Genomic DNA, 18,462 nt, shown 5'->3' on the forward strand with positions numbered 1-18,462 from the left:
CATCCTCACCGTCACTGACATGCCTTCCCACCAACTAATCATCAGGACTCAAATCTCCATATCATTGTTAGCATTTGGATGTCAGGAAAAAGGATGAGAAGTTACAAGTTCTTCCATGATTATCTAACAGCAATAAACCACTATATCGGAACCGAGAAGTTACAAGTTCTTCCATGATTATCTAACAGCAATAAACCACTATATCGGAACCGAGGCTCTCTTCAGGTGGATCTCAATTTAGATCAGGGAATTCAAAGATGGTTACCAAGGCATGAACTGTGCTTCTCCGGCAGCCAGAACAAATATCCAGCTGCTTAACTACAAGAGTACCGTTGATCAATCTTTAAAACTTATTATTGTCTTTCATGTCACATGTTCCCGGAACATCTATATGCTTTAGCCTATCTGGGTATCGCCCCTAACTTAAAAAGAAATCCAGTGACAGAATTGTGATGTTGTCATACAAGCCTTCTGATATATTGAATTATCTTAGCTTCTTGAATAGAATGAATATTTCAGAAGAATAATTTGTTAGCTTATATTAATGCTTCAGTATTGGTGAATCATTACCGAACCCAGATGAATCCTTCCATCGGCTGGATATTAGACCCATATGCCCTCTGTTAGCTATACGTAGAACATCAAAGAGGTTTATCAAAACACTGAAATAATCTCAAATGATCTTCTACTTGGTTGCCCAAATTATTATGCATTGTAAGAAAAAAGCAGCAAAATCTTTGATTACCTGGGATGAAGACATTTATAAGCTAAGACAAAACTCAAACTGCCTTGATTGAAGAATTCTTTTATCAACTCTCCACTGATTTCGTATCATTTTACAATCCAGAACAAAAATTCATTAGCAGGATCCAGCCATCCTGGACTGAAACAAATCTCAAGGCATCCATCGACGGAACCGCATTCCTGAAGGCACTGTTGGGTGACAATGAAATTCTGGTGGTCTTGATGGATGGATCGAGCTCCTTGGATGAAAGTGAGAATCTGCATAAGGATCATTGAGATAATTTCCCGCATTGAAAGACCTTCCAGTCACATTCAGCAGATTGCCTGCATTGTAGATATGGCTGCCAAAGATCCCCCTATTCGCTTCAGATGGCACTATGTTATTTCTATCACACAATTCCAGTTGTGTATTATAAAGATCACTGAAGGGGTTCCTTTGAGGGATGGGATGCTGTATATGAATTCCATTATCAAAATAACTGACTTGCCTCGGATTTCTAGCTAATGAAGCGAGATTCCTTCCCATGGCAAGCTGCTTTGTCTTTCCATGACCATTAACGGGAGACTTGTCAATAGACATATTCTGTTTCTGTTTCTTGGTAGGATGACACCGCCCTTTCTTTCTTCTTTTCTTAGGAGGTGCTCTAGTTGTGGAGCAATTTTTCTTGCGCTTGGAACCTAATAATCAAAAAAACATTGAATACTTTCTGGACCAAGAACTCAGTTCTAACTTTGAAGACAAACAAAGTCACTCATTTGAAGACAAACATAGTAATTCATTTATCTGATGACAAATATATAGTACAAATTCCTCAAACCACAGCCAACTCCATGTTTTGTTCAGTTCGACTACAATGTTCTCTCATATATGTCCTTACGTGAAGCTAAAAAGTGACAAGCGCAATATTACCAAATATGCAGAGAGGTGCAACATAATCAGCATAAAAGAAATATGCCATCAGTGTAAATGGGCTGGACAGGGATTGGATCCAAGGCACGCACAATCTCAAACCAGATAAGATAATTGGGTTTCAATTCAGTTTCAGGTTTTCCTTACTTAGTTCCATTTGGGTTTGAACTTGTATTCAGATAATTAACAAACGTAAAATAAATTTTCAAAAACATTTTTTTTTATATTTTTCTCCAAAAAATTTGTTGTAAATGCATAACAGGCTTATAATGGCTGAATTATCAACTTTATTGCTGCAATGGTCACATATGCAATATCAGTTTCCTTTAAATTTATATGGCAGAGGCAGGATCATTTATTTATTTACATGACACCTAAAAATAAACCAGCAACAATTACCTGCTTTTACTAATTCTAGTTTCTAATTATCTTCAATTTAATGGTGCAAATTTAAATCCAAAAGATAGTACTTACTATAAATAACATGATATAGAAGTGCATAGACATGTTTGAGAATATTATCACAAGAGCTACTTAAGTACCCCCCCCCCCCCCCACACCTTTTTTTGTGTGTGAGAGAGAGAAATCTTAGTTTTTTTTAGATCAATCTATATGTAATAGCTCAGATTTAATCTTCTAATCAGATCCCACTTCCTACCACCAGTATGCGTGATAGATACCAGTAGGAGGTACCAGCTCAGAAGTAATTGACCAATAAAACAAAGGGTTATTGCTACAAGCCCGTGTGTCACCCCATGTGAATCGAAAATCACCACTGCCCCCGCCCCACAGGTCTTAGTCTTGATTCCATAACTATTGTGGAAACCCTCTCTCAATCACTAATAAAAGCTCTGATACTTAATAAAAAAATGGAAAAGGGAAAAAAATCATGCAACCTTAGTTCTCTCTCTCTCTCTCTCTCTCTCTCTCTCTCTCTCTCTCTCCCTAGATGGTTGTGTTAACTTGAGTCCCAAAGGAACTTCAAATAAGCAGACATAGATTATTAGATCATGCTGAACCAACACCTCAGACAGGAGAATTTTAAGTGTTAGCTAAACAGACATCGAGTGTTTGATGCTTCCACTGTCACATGCCTCCTAGGTCCATAACAATCGCATCTTGCAGATTCCAGTTTCCAAATGGGTTATTATTATTATGGGATATGGACATGGCAATACAAATATCATTCAATTCTAGGAGTGATTCTTTTTTCAAAAATAGCTCATTGGCATTTAAACATATTTCCAGCAGAACAGATTACCCAAGTGAATTTATAGCGATTCTCAAGATAGGACATACCTTTGTTTGCAGACATAGCCTTTACAATTGCTCTAGCATGCCTTGCTGCTGCTCCTCTTCTGTGCTTCTCTGCGAGAACCTTTGACCTCTCTGCTTCATTGCCCCAACGCTAAAATAGAGAAAATGTAACAAGACTGTTTAATATGACACATGCATTGCATGACAATTCAAGAGGTGCAAATTGCAGGTCCACCTGATGTTCATGTGAATGAAAGCTAGGAATTACATACTATTAGACCTGATGACTAATTCAGATCAATAGGGGCGTAAGTTTTCAAGGGGTTCTTTTTACCATCAATTATGTATTCTTAGTGGCATTTCACAAACAGATTTGCAAGTTGGGATCCTCCTGATGATCGGACTGAGGTTCAGATTAAAAATATACCATATTCAAACATGAATGTCTGGAAATTGACACACAATTTCAAGATGAAGGTGGAACCATATTCTTTCATCACTCATCAATTTTTTTTCTTTTTCTAAAAGAAGTCCTTTTAATGCAAAAGATGGAAAGGTGGGTATGTGAAGAGAGGCCACAAAAATGCTTTCTTGTTTCACATGAGTTCCGAAAATGGATGGTTTAAATACCAGCTTGGTGAAAATTTGGGTTTAGATAGTAGAATAGATGATTATACTAGATACTTGGTCTGTCTAACAACTAAATTTCTCACCTGGCGGAAAGTTTTCAGTCTGTAGAGGTTACGTCCCTTAACAAGCAAAGGAAATAAGGGTGGCAGTGCCTTCACACCTTTGCTCCACAACACTTCAACCTTCTCAATCACAGAAACAATGTTACATGATAAATACTAGTTTAAAGGTATATCCAATCACGATATGTGATCTTACAGTAAAAGTATGTTGCTGTTTGGCTGCACCATAACTTTCCTTTACAACACTTCCTGCAATTGTCCGGCTTCCTATAATACTTGCACCTCTTGTAACTTTGTCAAACCTATTTCAAAATTTGAAGTCATCTTAGTAGAAAGTTTATACAGTTGATATGGAAATTCCTAAAGGAAGAGTGTATCTTGAGAGAAATAGGAATCAAAAACCACACACTTCTCATAGACCCTCTGCTTGAACAAAATGACATCACCTTTGCAGACATCACCTGCGAGGAAATAAAGTTCCTTTAATCTGATCTCTGACTGACGAATTGTGTGTGCTCAAAACCATGGGTGGCTAATTATTTTTACCTGTACAGTTGAAAACAAAGGATGACCTTGGATACAATTTTTCCCCATTTCCATCTTTTATCCTGAAAAATACACAATAAGCTTGCTAATGTAATCTGAAAACATTAAGGGAGAACCTTTATCAACCCATTTCGATCACTGACATAGTAATCAATGTTAATGTACAGTCTTTCGACCAATGGCCATTTTGCATCACATGTTACATGGTAATGACACTGAAAGTAAAGCAATAGCTGGTGCATACATACAGTTAAAAATAGCATGATAACTAGCATTTTAATATGGAATTTAAGATGCGAGAGAAGCTTTTCTGTGGATGAAAAATTATTTATGTATAAAGGAGGTTTTTCTAAAGTATCATTCATAATTTAAAGCAAGTATGAGTGATATTGGATAGATTAACTCAGCAGCCCGACCATTACCAAACACATCAAGGACATTCCTTGTAGCATTCAAGAGGTGACATCAGTTCAAGTGGACATATTACAGAAGTGATGAGAGAAACATATTGAATGTAAGTCAGCTACATTAACAACATTTTCAAATTTTGCAATGAAGACTGTATGAGAGAAAATTTGCTACTACTCAATCAGTAATAACACTTTGAACTGGATTAATTAGTTAGTATTTAGTTATCAATTATTTAAAAATAGGTAAAACGGGTACTTTCTCAACTTTATCTAAAAACTTGAAACCACCAAATCCGTATATTATAAATCTGATTCACAGGAAATACAAGATTATTCTTCATGAAACAGTAAAATATATTCTTCTGTAAACATGTGACAAGAAAATCAACTGCACAGTTTCTGACTAGCAGTTAATGTAAATAACATGAGTACCAGTTCTTCACCAAAATACAAACATCAATTTTGGAGCTAAGCAAGAAGAACTCTTAAACTTCTGGAAATGTAGTCATATTCTACAAGCAGCATCAGTGACTGACCTCCAGTGCTCCAGAATTCTTTCAATACATGTAGCTTTAGTCCCACTTAATCTAAGCCCATGCTTCCTCAAGTAAGCTTTGCACTCTTCCAGCTTAAGTATATCTAGACTTTTATTTCCTGCAAAACATCGAAATATCACAAAACATTCTACATGGCTTGACAAATTGAACATGAATTTCTTATTTACTTCTCTAAACACTTCCAAAACAATATAATTTGTACATCTTAAGGACTAGATGTGCACAACAGCACTTTGTCATGATACATATAAAATTGTTTGAACAACTGGATGTATGACAATAAAATGAAATTCACTTATTCCAGCAAACCAACACTTAAAATAATAGATGATGCATGCATCATCCTCATCTGGAGTGTAAAATAGAAAAATAGTAGCCAATGGTTTTACAATTAAGAACACTGCTCCTATTTAGACAAGAAGAAAAGAGTACAGCCTTCAAAAAGATATAGCTACAAAATTGCTTCAAAGAAGGACTAAGGTATCTTACCATCCTAGTATATATCGCATGGTCATAAGTCTCCATGTATCACACATACTGGTCCCTGCCATTGTGTGTCAGTCAAAAATGCACTAACATGAACCAATTTTCTTCATTATGAATCTTGGCACAAGACTGGGAACATGAGTAGAATGGCATGACACTTAATAGTAAGAGAAAGTAATCAGAAAAGGAGAGAAGAATAAAGAGGAACAGGAAAAGGCGGACAGAAGTGAGAGAGTAAGGAGAGAAAGTATGAGATCCCAGGAAATATGAGATTACCTTCCAGAATGGTATGTATTCCTTCCATGAAAACCTTGTTAACTATGAGATCACATGCATAGTTGTCCATGACACTGAAATCTCTCTCTCGGAGAGAGTGTCTCTAAGCTATAATCGTTTTGAAGAATGGTTTAAGAGGTTAAGTCAAATGTCAATGCCATCAAGTAGTACCCAAAAATACATCTCAATTTCCGATTCCATCAAAAAGCAGCTTCAGTTCCCTACCCCCATAGGAGCCCAAAAGACAAAATTCTAAAAATCCTTCTTATGTATTAGTAAAACTTATGATAACTAAGTTCACCTATTACCATTCAACTAAACTAAGTTCACCTATTACCATTCAACTAACTAACAGTCACGTTTAGCTTAGTATCCAGAGTATTGTCATTTAACTCCATCCCTGTCTTCTTCCTCCATGTATCCTAAATCATAAGAATCGTGCGTCATGAACGGTAGGATGGTAAAAGAATCATTCTTCAGCATCCAGTTACGTATTCACCAAACTAGGAGACCTGTTGTCCGGATATAAAAGGACGAAAAGAGTTCTCCAACAAAAAAAATAAATAAATAAAGGAAGAAGAGACTATTCAAAAGTGACCGCCCAAATCCAGATTAACCCCTACCATAAAAGAACTCAACCTTGCAAACATTATGCAACAGCAAAATAACAACAAAAAGATTTCTATATACAATAGAATTCGCGTGTGTACAAGAGAGAGAGAGAGAGAGAGATAGAGAGTAAAGAATATACTCCGGAGGAGATCGATGACTTTGTTGCAGAGTTCTTCGTCCGTAGGCTTTCCATCCATCGCATCGTCATCTTCTTCTTCCTCCTCCTCCTCTTCTTCTTCGTCATCATAATCAGCGTCGTCACCGTCTTCTTCCTCTTCCGTGGATCCGCCCACGTCCTCACTGTCGATGCAAGACCAGAATCAAATTCAGAGAAGGAAACCAACATTCCTTCTCCAAAACTTTGAGCGTACTCCTAGAAGCCTAACAAACGAAGAGAAATTCGAGATAACCTCAAGGATTCTTCTTCTCCTTCTTCAGATTCTTCATCCTCTTCTTCTTCCTCGGAATCATCTTCTTGTGCTTCGGATTCTTCTTCGGAAGAGGAGGAGGAGATGGAGATGATCGCGCGCTTCCCCTTCTTCGAAATCGGCATCCTTGTCAAAGAATGCGGAAGGATTTCAAGGAGGAGCCGAGCGAAGGAAAGGCCGAAAAGGGAAAATGGGGCGGAGGATCGGGAAAACCCAACCAACAAGAAGGGGACGAGGACGATGAGCGACCGGATGTCATTCTTTATTTAACCCTACTCTGAAAAAGGGGAAGAAAGAGGATTGGTGAAGGTGGGACCTCGGAAACAGAGGCAAATTCTTTGTCACCGTGGGGCGCACCACTGCGTCCAATTGACCGACGTGATCATTATTTTTTCAATATATATTTAATATTTATAAATTATTTTTAATTTAAAAATTTTATATAATAAAAATATTTTTATTTTTTAATAAAATTATAAATTTTTTATCTATATTATAGTATTCTACGATCAGAAAATCATAAATTTTATCCACGCGATGTCATAATATAATACAGAATATTATAATATACATAGGATGTCATAATTTTTTTAAAAAAATAAAAATATTTTATCATTCAAAATTTTCAAATGAAAAAATAAAATTATAAATATTAAATATGTATAAAAAATAATTAGATAAAATATTTTTTTCATGATATCATAAATCATATTATGATATTTTGGATCATAATATATTTATTTTTTTAAAAATAAAAATATTTTTATCATATAAAAATTTTAAATAAAAAAATTGATATATATATATTAAATATATATTAAAAAATAATAACAGTTTAGATTAATGAATAAAATAATGTACCCCTCATTAAATTTTTTACGTTGCTCATGATGCACAAAAAATTTTTCTGAAACAAAATAGGAAAATGCAGCTCCCCCTCACAAGCGGGCCGAGCTTGTTACCTATCCCAAAACATGGCCAACGGTGGGCCAGCCCCATGTCATATCTTGTCCAGCATATAGGTAAAAGATTTTGAATAAATCTGATATTACAAACATAATTACATTAGAGGGAGGGCAGGGTTCCTTTAATTTATCATAAAAATTGTTTAAGACTTATTTGGTTGATGAAAAATAGAGGGGGATATAGATACTTTCTAAAAAGTGAAGAGAAGATTTTTATTTGATTAAAATTTTAAGAGAAAAAAAAATTAAAAAAAAAAATTTCATAAAAAACCACTTTCCACGTTTTATGGAAAGTGGGAACCCACAGGAGCCAAAATTTTTTAACATATCAATAGATGGTTATAATGAAATATTGAACAATAATATAATATTATATTAATATTATTCTAATATTTATATGAATATAATAATAATATCAATATTGATATTATATTATTTATTATATTTTAATATTTACACTAGTATAATATTTTTATTAATATTAATATAATATTTATATTAATATAATATTAATATATATTAGTATTATATTAATATAATAAATTATTATGATCTTATGTTATATTATAATATATTAATATTATATTTATATCAATATAAATATAGTATTAATATTTATATAAAGTTTAAGAAAAAATATATTATTTTATATCTACTAGGAGTATAATAGGTATTTTATATAATTTTTTTAGAAAAATAGATGCTCAACCAAACATAAGTTATTTTATAATAAATCATTTTCTCACAATCAACTAAACATGCCAAAATTCTATTGCCAGAAAGTAATTTTCTGAAACTAACTTTCTAAAAAAATATTTAAAAAAAAAAAATTCAATGAACCAAACGAGTACTCAGAGTTTCGACATACCATCACAGCTACACCTATATCCTTAAACACCATAATTATATCCACTTCTATAGTGCCATCCAATATCCGAAGCATCACAATACCTATAACTAACACACAGGCACACATACATTACACACCAATCCTTAGCTTATGTATCACATAACTAAAAAATATATCTAATTCAATTTATTTAGACTATCTAATTTTTGACTACTTGATGCATAGACTAGGAATCTCTAGATCTCATAATTTTTTTGTATGCAAACAATTTTAAGATAGTAAATTATATTCAACAATTTGGATCATTGATGTAAAATCCCATACATATATACATACATATACATATATATAGACACATACACATACATAGATGCATACATATATATACATGCATGCGTGTACACACACATACATACATAAATAAATACACACACACGCATATGTATGCATGTATATGCATATGTATGTATGTATGTATACGCATATGTATGCATATATATGCATATGTATGTATGTATATATACACATATATATGTATGTATGTGTGTGTATATACATATGCATACATACATACACACACACACAGATATATAGATATATGTATATACATACATATATATATATATATATATATATATGTGTGTGTACATATACACACATATATATAGATACATATATATATATATATATATATATATATTGTTGGTGCAAAAATCCGCCTGCGCCGGAGAAGCTGGAGTTGAGGAAGCCGCGGTCGCCGCCGGGACCTGCAAGGGAAGTCTAAACCGGAGGTGGGGTTGCTCCGGCAAGACCCTCCGACGCTCAAGTCAGTTCTCTGCCTCAACAAGAATGGAGTGCTCGAACGGAGAGTTTAGCAGAGTTTTGAGATAAGGCAAAAGAGCTTAAAGAATAACGTATCTGAGTCCCCCTTTTATAGGCGGGGGAGGCAACGGACTGATGGCGACGTTTGTAACCGCCTGGTAGTGGGCCGCCCATGGTCAGGGGAATTGATTGCGAAATATAATGGAGCAGATACGTGGCATCACCTCGACCTGCCACGTGGAATCTGTTATGAGGGGTGGAGCAGCGTCCGTCGTCAGGAGAATCGCATGGTATCCGTCGCAGGAGGTGGAGCAGGTTCGTGGCCGTCACTGTGGCCTGCCAGGGGATAGTGGAGCCGTGCGGAGTCCGCCACAGGAAGTGGAGCAGGGCGGCTATGGCCACTGCGGCTTGTCAGGGAATGATGGTACTGCGCGGAGTCCGCCACAGGAAGTGGAGCAGGGTCGTGGCCGTTTTGGGGGCCTGTCAGGGGGCGTGGATCTGTCGATTGAAGCTCGGTAACGGTCGGAGCCCGGTTTCTGTTGAGGTCCGGGTGAGGCCCTCCGGGCGGTAGGGGTCGTGAACGGAGCCCGGCTCCCGTAGGAGTCCTGGCGGAGCAGCAGTTGATACCGAGAGCGGAGCCCGGCTCCCGTGGGGGTCCGGGCGGAGCTGCGCTGATGACGACAGTGGAGCCTGGCTCCCGTAGGAGTCCTGGCGGAGCCGCAACTGCCGTCGGCGGTGGAGCCCGGCTCCCGTAGGAGTCCGGGCGGAGCTGCACTTGCTGATGGCGGTGGAGTCCGGCTCCCGTAGGAGTCCGGGCGGAGCTGTACTTGCTGATGGCGGTGGAGCCCGGCTCCCGTAGGAGTCTGGGCGGAGCTGTACTTGCTGTCGGCGGTGGAGCCCGGCTCCCGTAGGAGTCCGGGCGGAGCTGTACTTGCTGATGGCGGTGGAGCCCGGCTCCCGTAGGAGTTCGGGCGGAGCTTTACTTGCTGTCGGCGGTGGAGCCCGGCTCCCGTAGGAGTCCGGGCGGAGCTGCACTTGCTGATGGCGGTGGAGCCCGGCTCCCGTAGGAGTCCGGGCGGAGCTGTACTTGCTGATGGCGGTGGAGCCCAGCTCCCGCAGGAGTCCGGGCGGAGCTGCACTTGCTGTCGGCGGTGGAGCCCGGCTCCCGTAGGAGTCCGGGCGGAGCTGCACTTGCTGTCGGCGGTGGAGCCCGGCTCCCGTAGGAGTCCGGGCGGGGCTGCACTTGCGGATGGCAGTGGAGCCCGGCTCCCGTAGGAGTCCGGGTGGAGTACTTGCTGATGGCGGTGGAGCCCGGCTCCCGTAGGAGTCCGGGCGGAGCTGCACTTGCTGTCGGCGGTGGAGCCCGGCTCCCGTAGGAGTCCTGACGGAGCTGCACTTGCTGTCGGCGGTGGAGCCCGGCTCCCGTAGGAGTCCGGGCGGAGCTGCACTTGCTGTCGGCGGTGGAGCCCGGCTCCCGTAGGAGTCCGGGCGGGGCTGCACTTGCTGATGGCGGTGGAGCCCGGCTCCCGTAGGAGTCCGGGCGGAGCTGCACTTGCTGATGGCGGTGGAGCCCGGCTCCCGTAGGAGTCCGGGTGGAGCTGCACTTGCTGTCGGCGGTGGAGCCCGGCTCCCGTAGGAGTCCGAGCGGAGCTGCACTTGCTGTCGGCGGTGGAGCCCGGCTCCCGTAGGAGCCCGGGCGGAGCTGCACTTGCTGTCGGCGGTTCCGCCGTGGGTTCCGGCTGTGGGTATTTTATACCCAACACTAGTCCCCCTACATTCGAGTTTTGAATTTCAAACGAAGGAAGTACACAGAAGTACAGCCGGAACCGTCCCTTCGAATCTCGCGCTCCGCCGCTCCCAGATATTTTGGCATTAAATGAGCGCGTGCCGGAGTCTTTTCGAATTGGGGCGGTACGAGGGGACGCTTCGAAGACCCCGCAGGTACGCTGGCTTAGGTACGGCGCAATTACGACCCTGCCAACCGCCAGCCGCCTTCAGCCGTCTGCCACGGGGAGTGGGACACGTGTCGGATGCGGACTGGCCTGGGGGGATTCGAGATCATTATGGCGCCGGATCCCAGGATCTATTTAAACCCGTCCTCCCCCCTTCAGGCGCCCCACTCCGTTTCTGATTTCTTGCTGGCGTCTGTCATCTCCCCGAGAGTCTGCTCTAGCGAACGCCCTCTCGAGCCGTAGGCGCCTTCCGTTTCTCACTCCCCAAGCCCCCAGAGCAAGATAGGTTAGTGCCCACCTTCTTCTTCTTACCGCCCAGGGTCCTCTCCTCCTTTCCCTTCTTTTGTGTCTTCTCCTGAGTTGACCTCCGACGTCTCCCTCCCTTCTCGGCTTGCTTTTCTAGGGTCCTTTAGGTTCTCTCCCAAAGAAAAAATGTCTTCCGATTCTTCTACCCCCGTAAGTTCTGGGAGTTCTTCTGCTTCAAACCCCCAGGCCCCTGTCTTTGCGGACGAACCCGCGTTCGGGGCAGGGCCTCGCCCGATTTTCGCACCGGGCGTCATTCCTTGTTCGTCGACTCCGGACGAACTTCTCCTGATAAGGGCTCGGTACGGGGTCCCTTCAGAGTACGACCTGGAGCTTCCTGGCCCCTCTGACCGGGCCAGCGCTCCCCCAACTGATCGCTTTTGTTTGTACCAGGAGGCATTCCGTGCCGGACTCCGGCTTCCGCTTCCTGCTTTTGTTGCCGCCTTCTTTCGTTTCTTAGACATTTCTCTCGCCTCTGTCGCCCCGAATTCCTTTAGGTTTTTGATAGGATTTCTCTCTCTCTGTCATATAGCCGAGGTCCAGCCTTCCCTCTCCCTGTTCAGACATTTCTACACCTTCAAACGCCATCCTTCAGCGAAGGACTGGTGGTACTTCTCCCCCAGTTCGGTAAGAAGGGGTTGCTGAAGGGCGCCCCTCCTTCGATTCACAACTGGAAGGAAAATTTCTCTTCATTTACTGTCCGACCCTGGAACTGGGCCTGCCCCTTGGGGGTCTCTGAGGGATTCCGTCCGCCGGGCTCCCAGCCTGGGAGAGGACGACCTTCAGGCCGCCCAGAAGCTCCTGAGTTACCCCGCTCCTTCCCTTCCAAACCTACTGAGGGAGCAGCTTCTTTTCAACATCGGCCTGAGCCCTCAGGATCCAGCAAGTATATATCTTTCCTTTCTTGTCTTCTTCTTCTCTCTCTTTCTTTCTCTCTCCTTTTCCTCTTTTCTCTTTCTCTTTTTCTTTCTTCTTTTTTTTTTTTTTTGACTCTGGACTGATCGGTGCCGCTTTTTCCTTCTTCTTTTCTTTTCCTTTTTTTTTTTTTTTTTTTTAGCAATGGACGCCAAAGCCACACGGATGCTCGCCAAGGCCATGAGAGCCCAGAAAAGGAAGGGCGCGATGACTTCTGGCTCGGCGAAGAGGGCCAGGGTGGAGGAGACGAGCTTGGCTGCACCCGTCCAGGCGACCCCGGCAATCGACATTCCTTCGGATGCCGAGCCAGCGGCCCCCCGGGCTCCCTCAAGGAGCCCGCCGACCGGGTCCCCATTCCGGAGGTCCGCCCCGCGGAGGCGTCCGCCGCGGGGAGGAGGAGAAAATCGGTGGCCCGCAGGCCGAGCAGCCACCGAGCCACTGCAGACGAGTCCGTCTGCTCCGAGGGGGGATCGGAGAACCCCTTCAACGACAAGGCTCTGATCCGTCGGCTGCTCGATGGTTGCATTCTGTCCGATGTCGTGGAGAGGATCGACCGTGCCGATCCCGAGCAGCGGGCCTGGGACACCTTGGGGTCCTTTCTTGAGGTAAGCGGATTTTTACTGGCACAGTTGCTCGGTCTTCATTGTGATTCTCTATCTGTCCCTGCAGATCGGGCACCAGCTCTTCGCCTATGTCGAGGCGTCGGGCCGCATGAGAAGGGATCTTCTTCGGGCGGAGGAGCGCTGCCAAGACGAGGTTGCTCGTCTTCAAGCGAAGACGGCCGAGGTGGCCGCCCTCCGGGAGGCCCTGGAGAGAGAGAGACAAGACCGGGAAGAGGAAAGACGAGTCCGGGAGGAGGAGAGGCGAAGCTTGGAGGAGTCGGCAAGGAAGGCGGAGGCCGAGGTCGCCCATCTGGCCGAGCAAACTCTGGTTCTGGTCTCGGAGGCCAGGACCCTTGCGGTGGAGGAGTTCAAGACCTCCGCGGAGATGAGGGAGCTGAACGTCCAGTTCGGCCTGGAGGCGTTCACCAAGGGTTCGAGCTCTGCCGAGAGAGGGTGGCCAGCAGATACCCCGACCTTGATCTCGGCTTTTTGGAGGAGTCTGACGACGAGGCCGCCCCTTCGTCCGCGCCCCGCAGTCGCACCCTCCGCGCCGGGCTCTCCACCCCCTGCCCCCGAGGTCTGAGACCTCCGACCTTGTACCTTTCTTTTGTCGCCATATTTCCTTTCCGCTTGTCTTCAAAATTAATCAATAAAGTAAATTTCTTATTGTGGATGGTCTTTCCTTCCCCTGCTCCTTCTTTCCTGCCTTTCTTCTCGTAATGAGCTGGTCTTGACGTTTGCATTTTTCGATGGCAGCGCCCGCCGAAGCACTCCCCTTGCCCCTGGGGGTCCGCTGAAGTCAACTATCCAACGGCTCAAAAAGGAGGTCCTCCACCTGACGAAGAAGTCGAAAAAGTCGGAGGACGAGCTCCGCAAGTCGAAAAAATGCTATTCCGAGGCCGCCACTGAGGCCGCCCACTTCAGGAGTCTCCAAGTGAAGGCAATCATGGACTACAGCCGAAGGAAGGCAAACTTCGCAAAGGAGCTCGAGGAATGCACGAAGAGCGCCAGCGACCGAACTTGGGCTCAAGAAGCCAGGATCACGCCCTTAAGGTGGACTGTCAGCTGCGAAGAGGAGGATCGGCCAGCTGGAAGGGAACTCATCCCGGCTCACAGCGCGGGATGAGCAGATATGGTCACAAAAGTTTCCGACCTCCAGAAGCAGCTTCAAGATGCTGAGGTGAGCCACGATGTGCAGCGGGCCAGCTGGCCCGGCAGGTAGAAGAGTACAAAGGGAGATTCCGTCGGGGCGGACGAGGTGTTCGTCTCCAGAGGCAGTTGGTTACTAGGGCGCAGCTTGCTAACGCCCAAGATACGAAGAGCTCCAAGCCCTGAGAGGCACTGTCGAAGGGATTTCTGTCTCCCTTGGGGAGAAGACAGCCGAGCTTCAACAAGTAAAAATCCAACTGGGGCTTGAGCGGAAGGCCGTCGCGGACGCAGAGGCGGAGTCCGAAGTTTTGCGGAAGTGGCATCGGGAAGCGGAGGCTGAGAGCCGGCGACTTCGTCAGGCGCTCCAGGATATGCTGCAAAGAAGGAAGAACTAGAGGAAACGGTGGAGACCTGAGGCAGTCCTGGTTGAGGGATGGAGGTGATCACCCTAGGTTAGAGGGAGCAGGACCTCCTTAGAGTTCTTTTGTAGTCACCCCCTTTTTTTTTTTCTTGTCGTTTTGTCCCTCTTTCTGGCCGTCCTGGCCCTGTAGTACATATATCGAAATGAGAAAAAGCACTTTGTGTTACCTTGTCCGCCGTAGCACCATATTGTCGTTCGTTGACCCTTTCTCGTCGTTTGGCCTGTTTGGCTTAGAGGTCGTCGTGGGAAGGGGCTCTTCCCTTCCATCCGATCTCGTCATGTGGCCAAGCCTCGCCACCATTTTTAACCCTTGCTGGCGAAGTAGCGGATGGAGCCCGGCTTTCTTAGGAGCCCGGGCGAAGTCTTTCTTGGCGGCGGAACCCGGCTCCCGTAGGAGTCCGGGAAGTCTTTCCTGGCGGCGGAACCCGGCTCCCGTAGGAGTCCGGGAAGCTTCCTTGGCGCGGAACCCGGCTCCCGTAGGAGTCCGGGAAGCTTCCTGGCGGCGGCGGAACCCGGCTCCCGTAGGAGTCCGGGTGAAGCTTCCTTGGCGGGAACCCGGCTCCCGTAGGAGTCCGGGTGAAGCTTCCTTGGCGGCGAACCCGGCTCCCGTAGGAGTCCGGGTGAAGCTTTCCTTGGCGGCGGAACCCGGCTCCCGTAGGAGTCCGGGTGAAGCTTACCTTGGCGGCGGAACCCGGCTCCCGTAGGAGTCCGGGTGAAGCTTCCTTGGCGGGAACCCGGCTCCCGTAGGAGTCCGGGTCTTCCATTTTGCTTGAGGGAGGTTCTCTCGTTCCTGCAGGGCTTGTGGGGGCACGTTAGGGCGCTGTAAGGCCTCTCCCCCTCCGGTCTAAAAGAACCGGGCCTTCAACTTTGCTCATGTCAGGACGAGGTTCTCCTCCTGTTCCTGACATGGCTGTGGGGGCACATTAGGGCGTTGCAAGGCCTCTCCCCCCATCCGGTCTAAAAGAACCGGGCCTTTGACTTTGCTCAAGTTAGGGCGAGGTTTCCTCCTGTCCCTAACAGGGCTGTGGGGGCACATTAGGGCGTTGTAAGGCCTCTCCCCCCATCCGGTCTAAAAGAACCGGGCCTTTGACTTTGCTCAAGTTAGGGCGAGGTTTCCTCCTGTCCCTAACAGGGCTGTGGGGGCACATTAGGGCGTTGTAAGGCCTCTCCCCCCATCCGGTCTAAAAGAACCGGGCCTTTGACTTTGCTCATGTCAGGACGAGGTTCTCCTCCTGTTCCTGACATGGCCGTTGTTTTTGGAGGGTCATATCCAGTCATAATACATCCGCGTTAAGTAGGAGGAGGCGTTAGCTAGAAAGAAAAGTAGATTCAAAACGAAATAGTAAGCAATACATTTACAGTTCTCCCGCTCCTCCTTGAGGCCCTCCGGCGATGGAGTCGATGGTCCCGATAGGAGGCCGGTCCCCGGGCTGCTCCTCCCTTTTCTGCGGTTCGGCGGTGGGAGGGCTCTTGGCCGGTCTCCTCTACCCTCAGGCCTGGCGGATGAATCTGTCGAGCCGACCTCGCCGGATGAGCTCCTCGATCTCGTCCTGGAGCTGGATGCACTCTTCGGTGTCGTGGCCGTGGTCGCGGTGGTAGAGGCAGAACTTGTTGGGGTTGCGCTTCCCGGGGTGCGTGCGCATCCTCTCCGGCCTAGGGAGCAGCTGCTCCTGACCTCCATCAGTACCTGGGCCTTCGAGGCGTTGAGGGGGGCGTAGTGCGGAACTTCCCTGGCGGGGAACCCCGCCGAAACCTGTTGTCCGGGCTCCTCTGCCTGCGTGCCCGGGGGGAGTATGGGCGCGCTTATGCCAGGAGGGGATCGGGAGCGAGGCCGGGCTTCCTTTGGCCTCTTCTCAACTGCGGGCTTACCAGAATCTCCCGCCTGGCGCTCCCTCGCAGTCTCTTCATCCTTCATTTTGAAGGCCTCTTCCGCTCGGGCGTATCCTTCAGCCCGAGCCAGCAGATCAGCAAAATCCCTGGGGTACTTCTTCTCCAGGGAGTACAGAGATCATTCTTCTGAAGGCCACCTTTCAGGGCGGCCATGGCAACCGACTGGTCCAAGTTCCGGACCTCCAACGCCGCGATGTTGAAGCGGTTGATGTAGGCCCGTATGGACTCCCCTTCCCTCTGCTTGATGTTGATGAGGGACTCCGAACCTTTCGGGGACGTCGGCTGCTGACAAAATGGGCCACGAATTGGTGGCTCATTTGATCGAAGGAGAATATGGTACCCGGCTTCAGAGCCGAGTACCAGTTTCTTGCTGCTCCCTTCAAAGTAGACGGGAAAGCCCGGCACAAGATGGCGTCGGAGCACCATGAAGCAGCATCATCGTTCGGAAGGCCTCCAGATGATCCACCGGGTCCGACGTCCCGTCGTAGCTTTCAAACTGGGGAGCTTGAAATTCGGCGGGATCGGTTCCTGCATAATCATTTGGGAGAAGGGAGGGTCAGTGCAGATATCCTCACCGTAAGCGGGAGGCGCATGGCGGAGTTCTTCGATCCGCCGGTTCATCTCCTGGAGCCTCCGGTCCAGGAAATCCTCTCGACTTCGAGTCTCGAGGGTCCTTTGGCAGAACGGGGGCAGGGATCTCCCAGGGGTGGAGTCGTGGTCCGATTGAGGGCTCTCCACCCTTGGATTCGCCTTCCCGGGAAGGACGGGGCGGCTGGCCCAGGTGGCCCGCCCCACCGCCGGGTTCTGGCATTCCGGAGATGCCCCTTCCGGATGCGCCGACGCCTGCGGCGGCTGCTGCTGCATTGCCTGTACGGCCTCGACGAGGCCTTGACCTGCTGCGCCAGCAAGTCAAACTGCTCCGCGCCGACCGCCGTCGCCGGAGGGGGAGGAGGAGCTGGCTGAGAAACGGGAGGGGAGGCCGGAGCCTGAGATCTGGCCGCGGAGGCCGTGGACCGCCGGGTGGACGCCCTGCGCGGAGGCATCGGGTGTCGATCTCGCGGGGGAGGATTAGGAGTAGATGACGGAGAGATGGCCGGAGGCGGCTCCGTTGAGCGCTCCTTCAAGAACAAGGGTGCTGCGAAGACACAGCCCTTCCTCTAGCGCCAATCCTGTTGGTGCAAAAATCCGCCTGCGCCGGAGAAGCTGGAGTTGAGGAAGCCGCGGTCGCCGCCGGGACCTGCAAGGGAAGTCTAAACCGGAGGTGGGGTTGCTCCGGCAAGACCCTCCGACGCTCAAGTCAGTTCTCTGCCTCAACAAGAATGGAGTGCTCGAACGGAGAATTTAGCAGAGTTTTGAGATAAGGCAAAAGAGCTTAAAGAATAACGTATCTGAGTCCCCCTTTTATAGGCGGGGGAGGCAACGGACTGATGGCGACGTTTGTAACCGCCTGGTAGTGGGCCGCCCATGGTCAGGGGAATTGATTGCGAAATATAATGGAGCAGACACGTGGGCATCACCTCGACCCGCCACGTGGAATCTGTTATGAGGGGTGGAGCAGCGTCCGTCGTCAGGAGAATCGCATGGTATCCGTCGCAGGAGGTGGAGCAGGTTCGTGGCCGTCACTGTGGCCTGCCAGGGGATAGTGGAGCTGTGCGGAGTCCGCCACAGGAAGTGG

General features: G+C 46.8%; 1 protein-coding gene across 1 annotated transcript; it reads right to left on the bottom strand.

Moving 5' to 3' along the window:
* Positions 1-768: 768 nt before the first annotated feature.
* Positions 769-7,180, bottom strand: LOC105048674 (uncharacterized). Its single transcript, XM_010928067.4, has 9 exons — positions 6,901-7,180; positions 6,630-6,790; positions 5,096-5,213; positions 4,150-4,211; positions 4,013-4,064; positions 3,800-3,905; positions 3,625-3,723; positions 2,954-3,062; positions 769-1,422 (listed from the first exon to the last, which is right to left on the bottom strand). Exons 1-9 carry the CDS (start codon positions 7,041-7,043, stop codon positions 896-898), a joined length of 1,377 nt encoding a protein of 458 aa, XP_010926369.1. The 5' UTR covers positions 7,044-7,180; the 3' UTR covers positions 769-895.
* Between the last annotated feature and the right edge of the window lie 11,282 nt (positions 7,181-18,462).

The sequence above is a fragment of the Elaeis guineensis genome, chromosome 6 (genome assembly GCF_000442705.2).
Source record: "Elaeis guineensis isolate ETL-2024a chromosome 6, EG11, whole genome shotgun sequence".
Classification (NCBI taxonomy): domain Eukaryota; kingdom Viridiplantae; phylum Streptophyta; class Magnoliopsida; order Arecales; family Arecaceae; genus Elaeis; species Elaeis guineensis.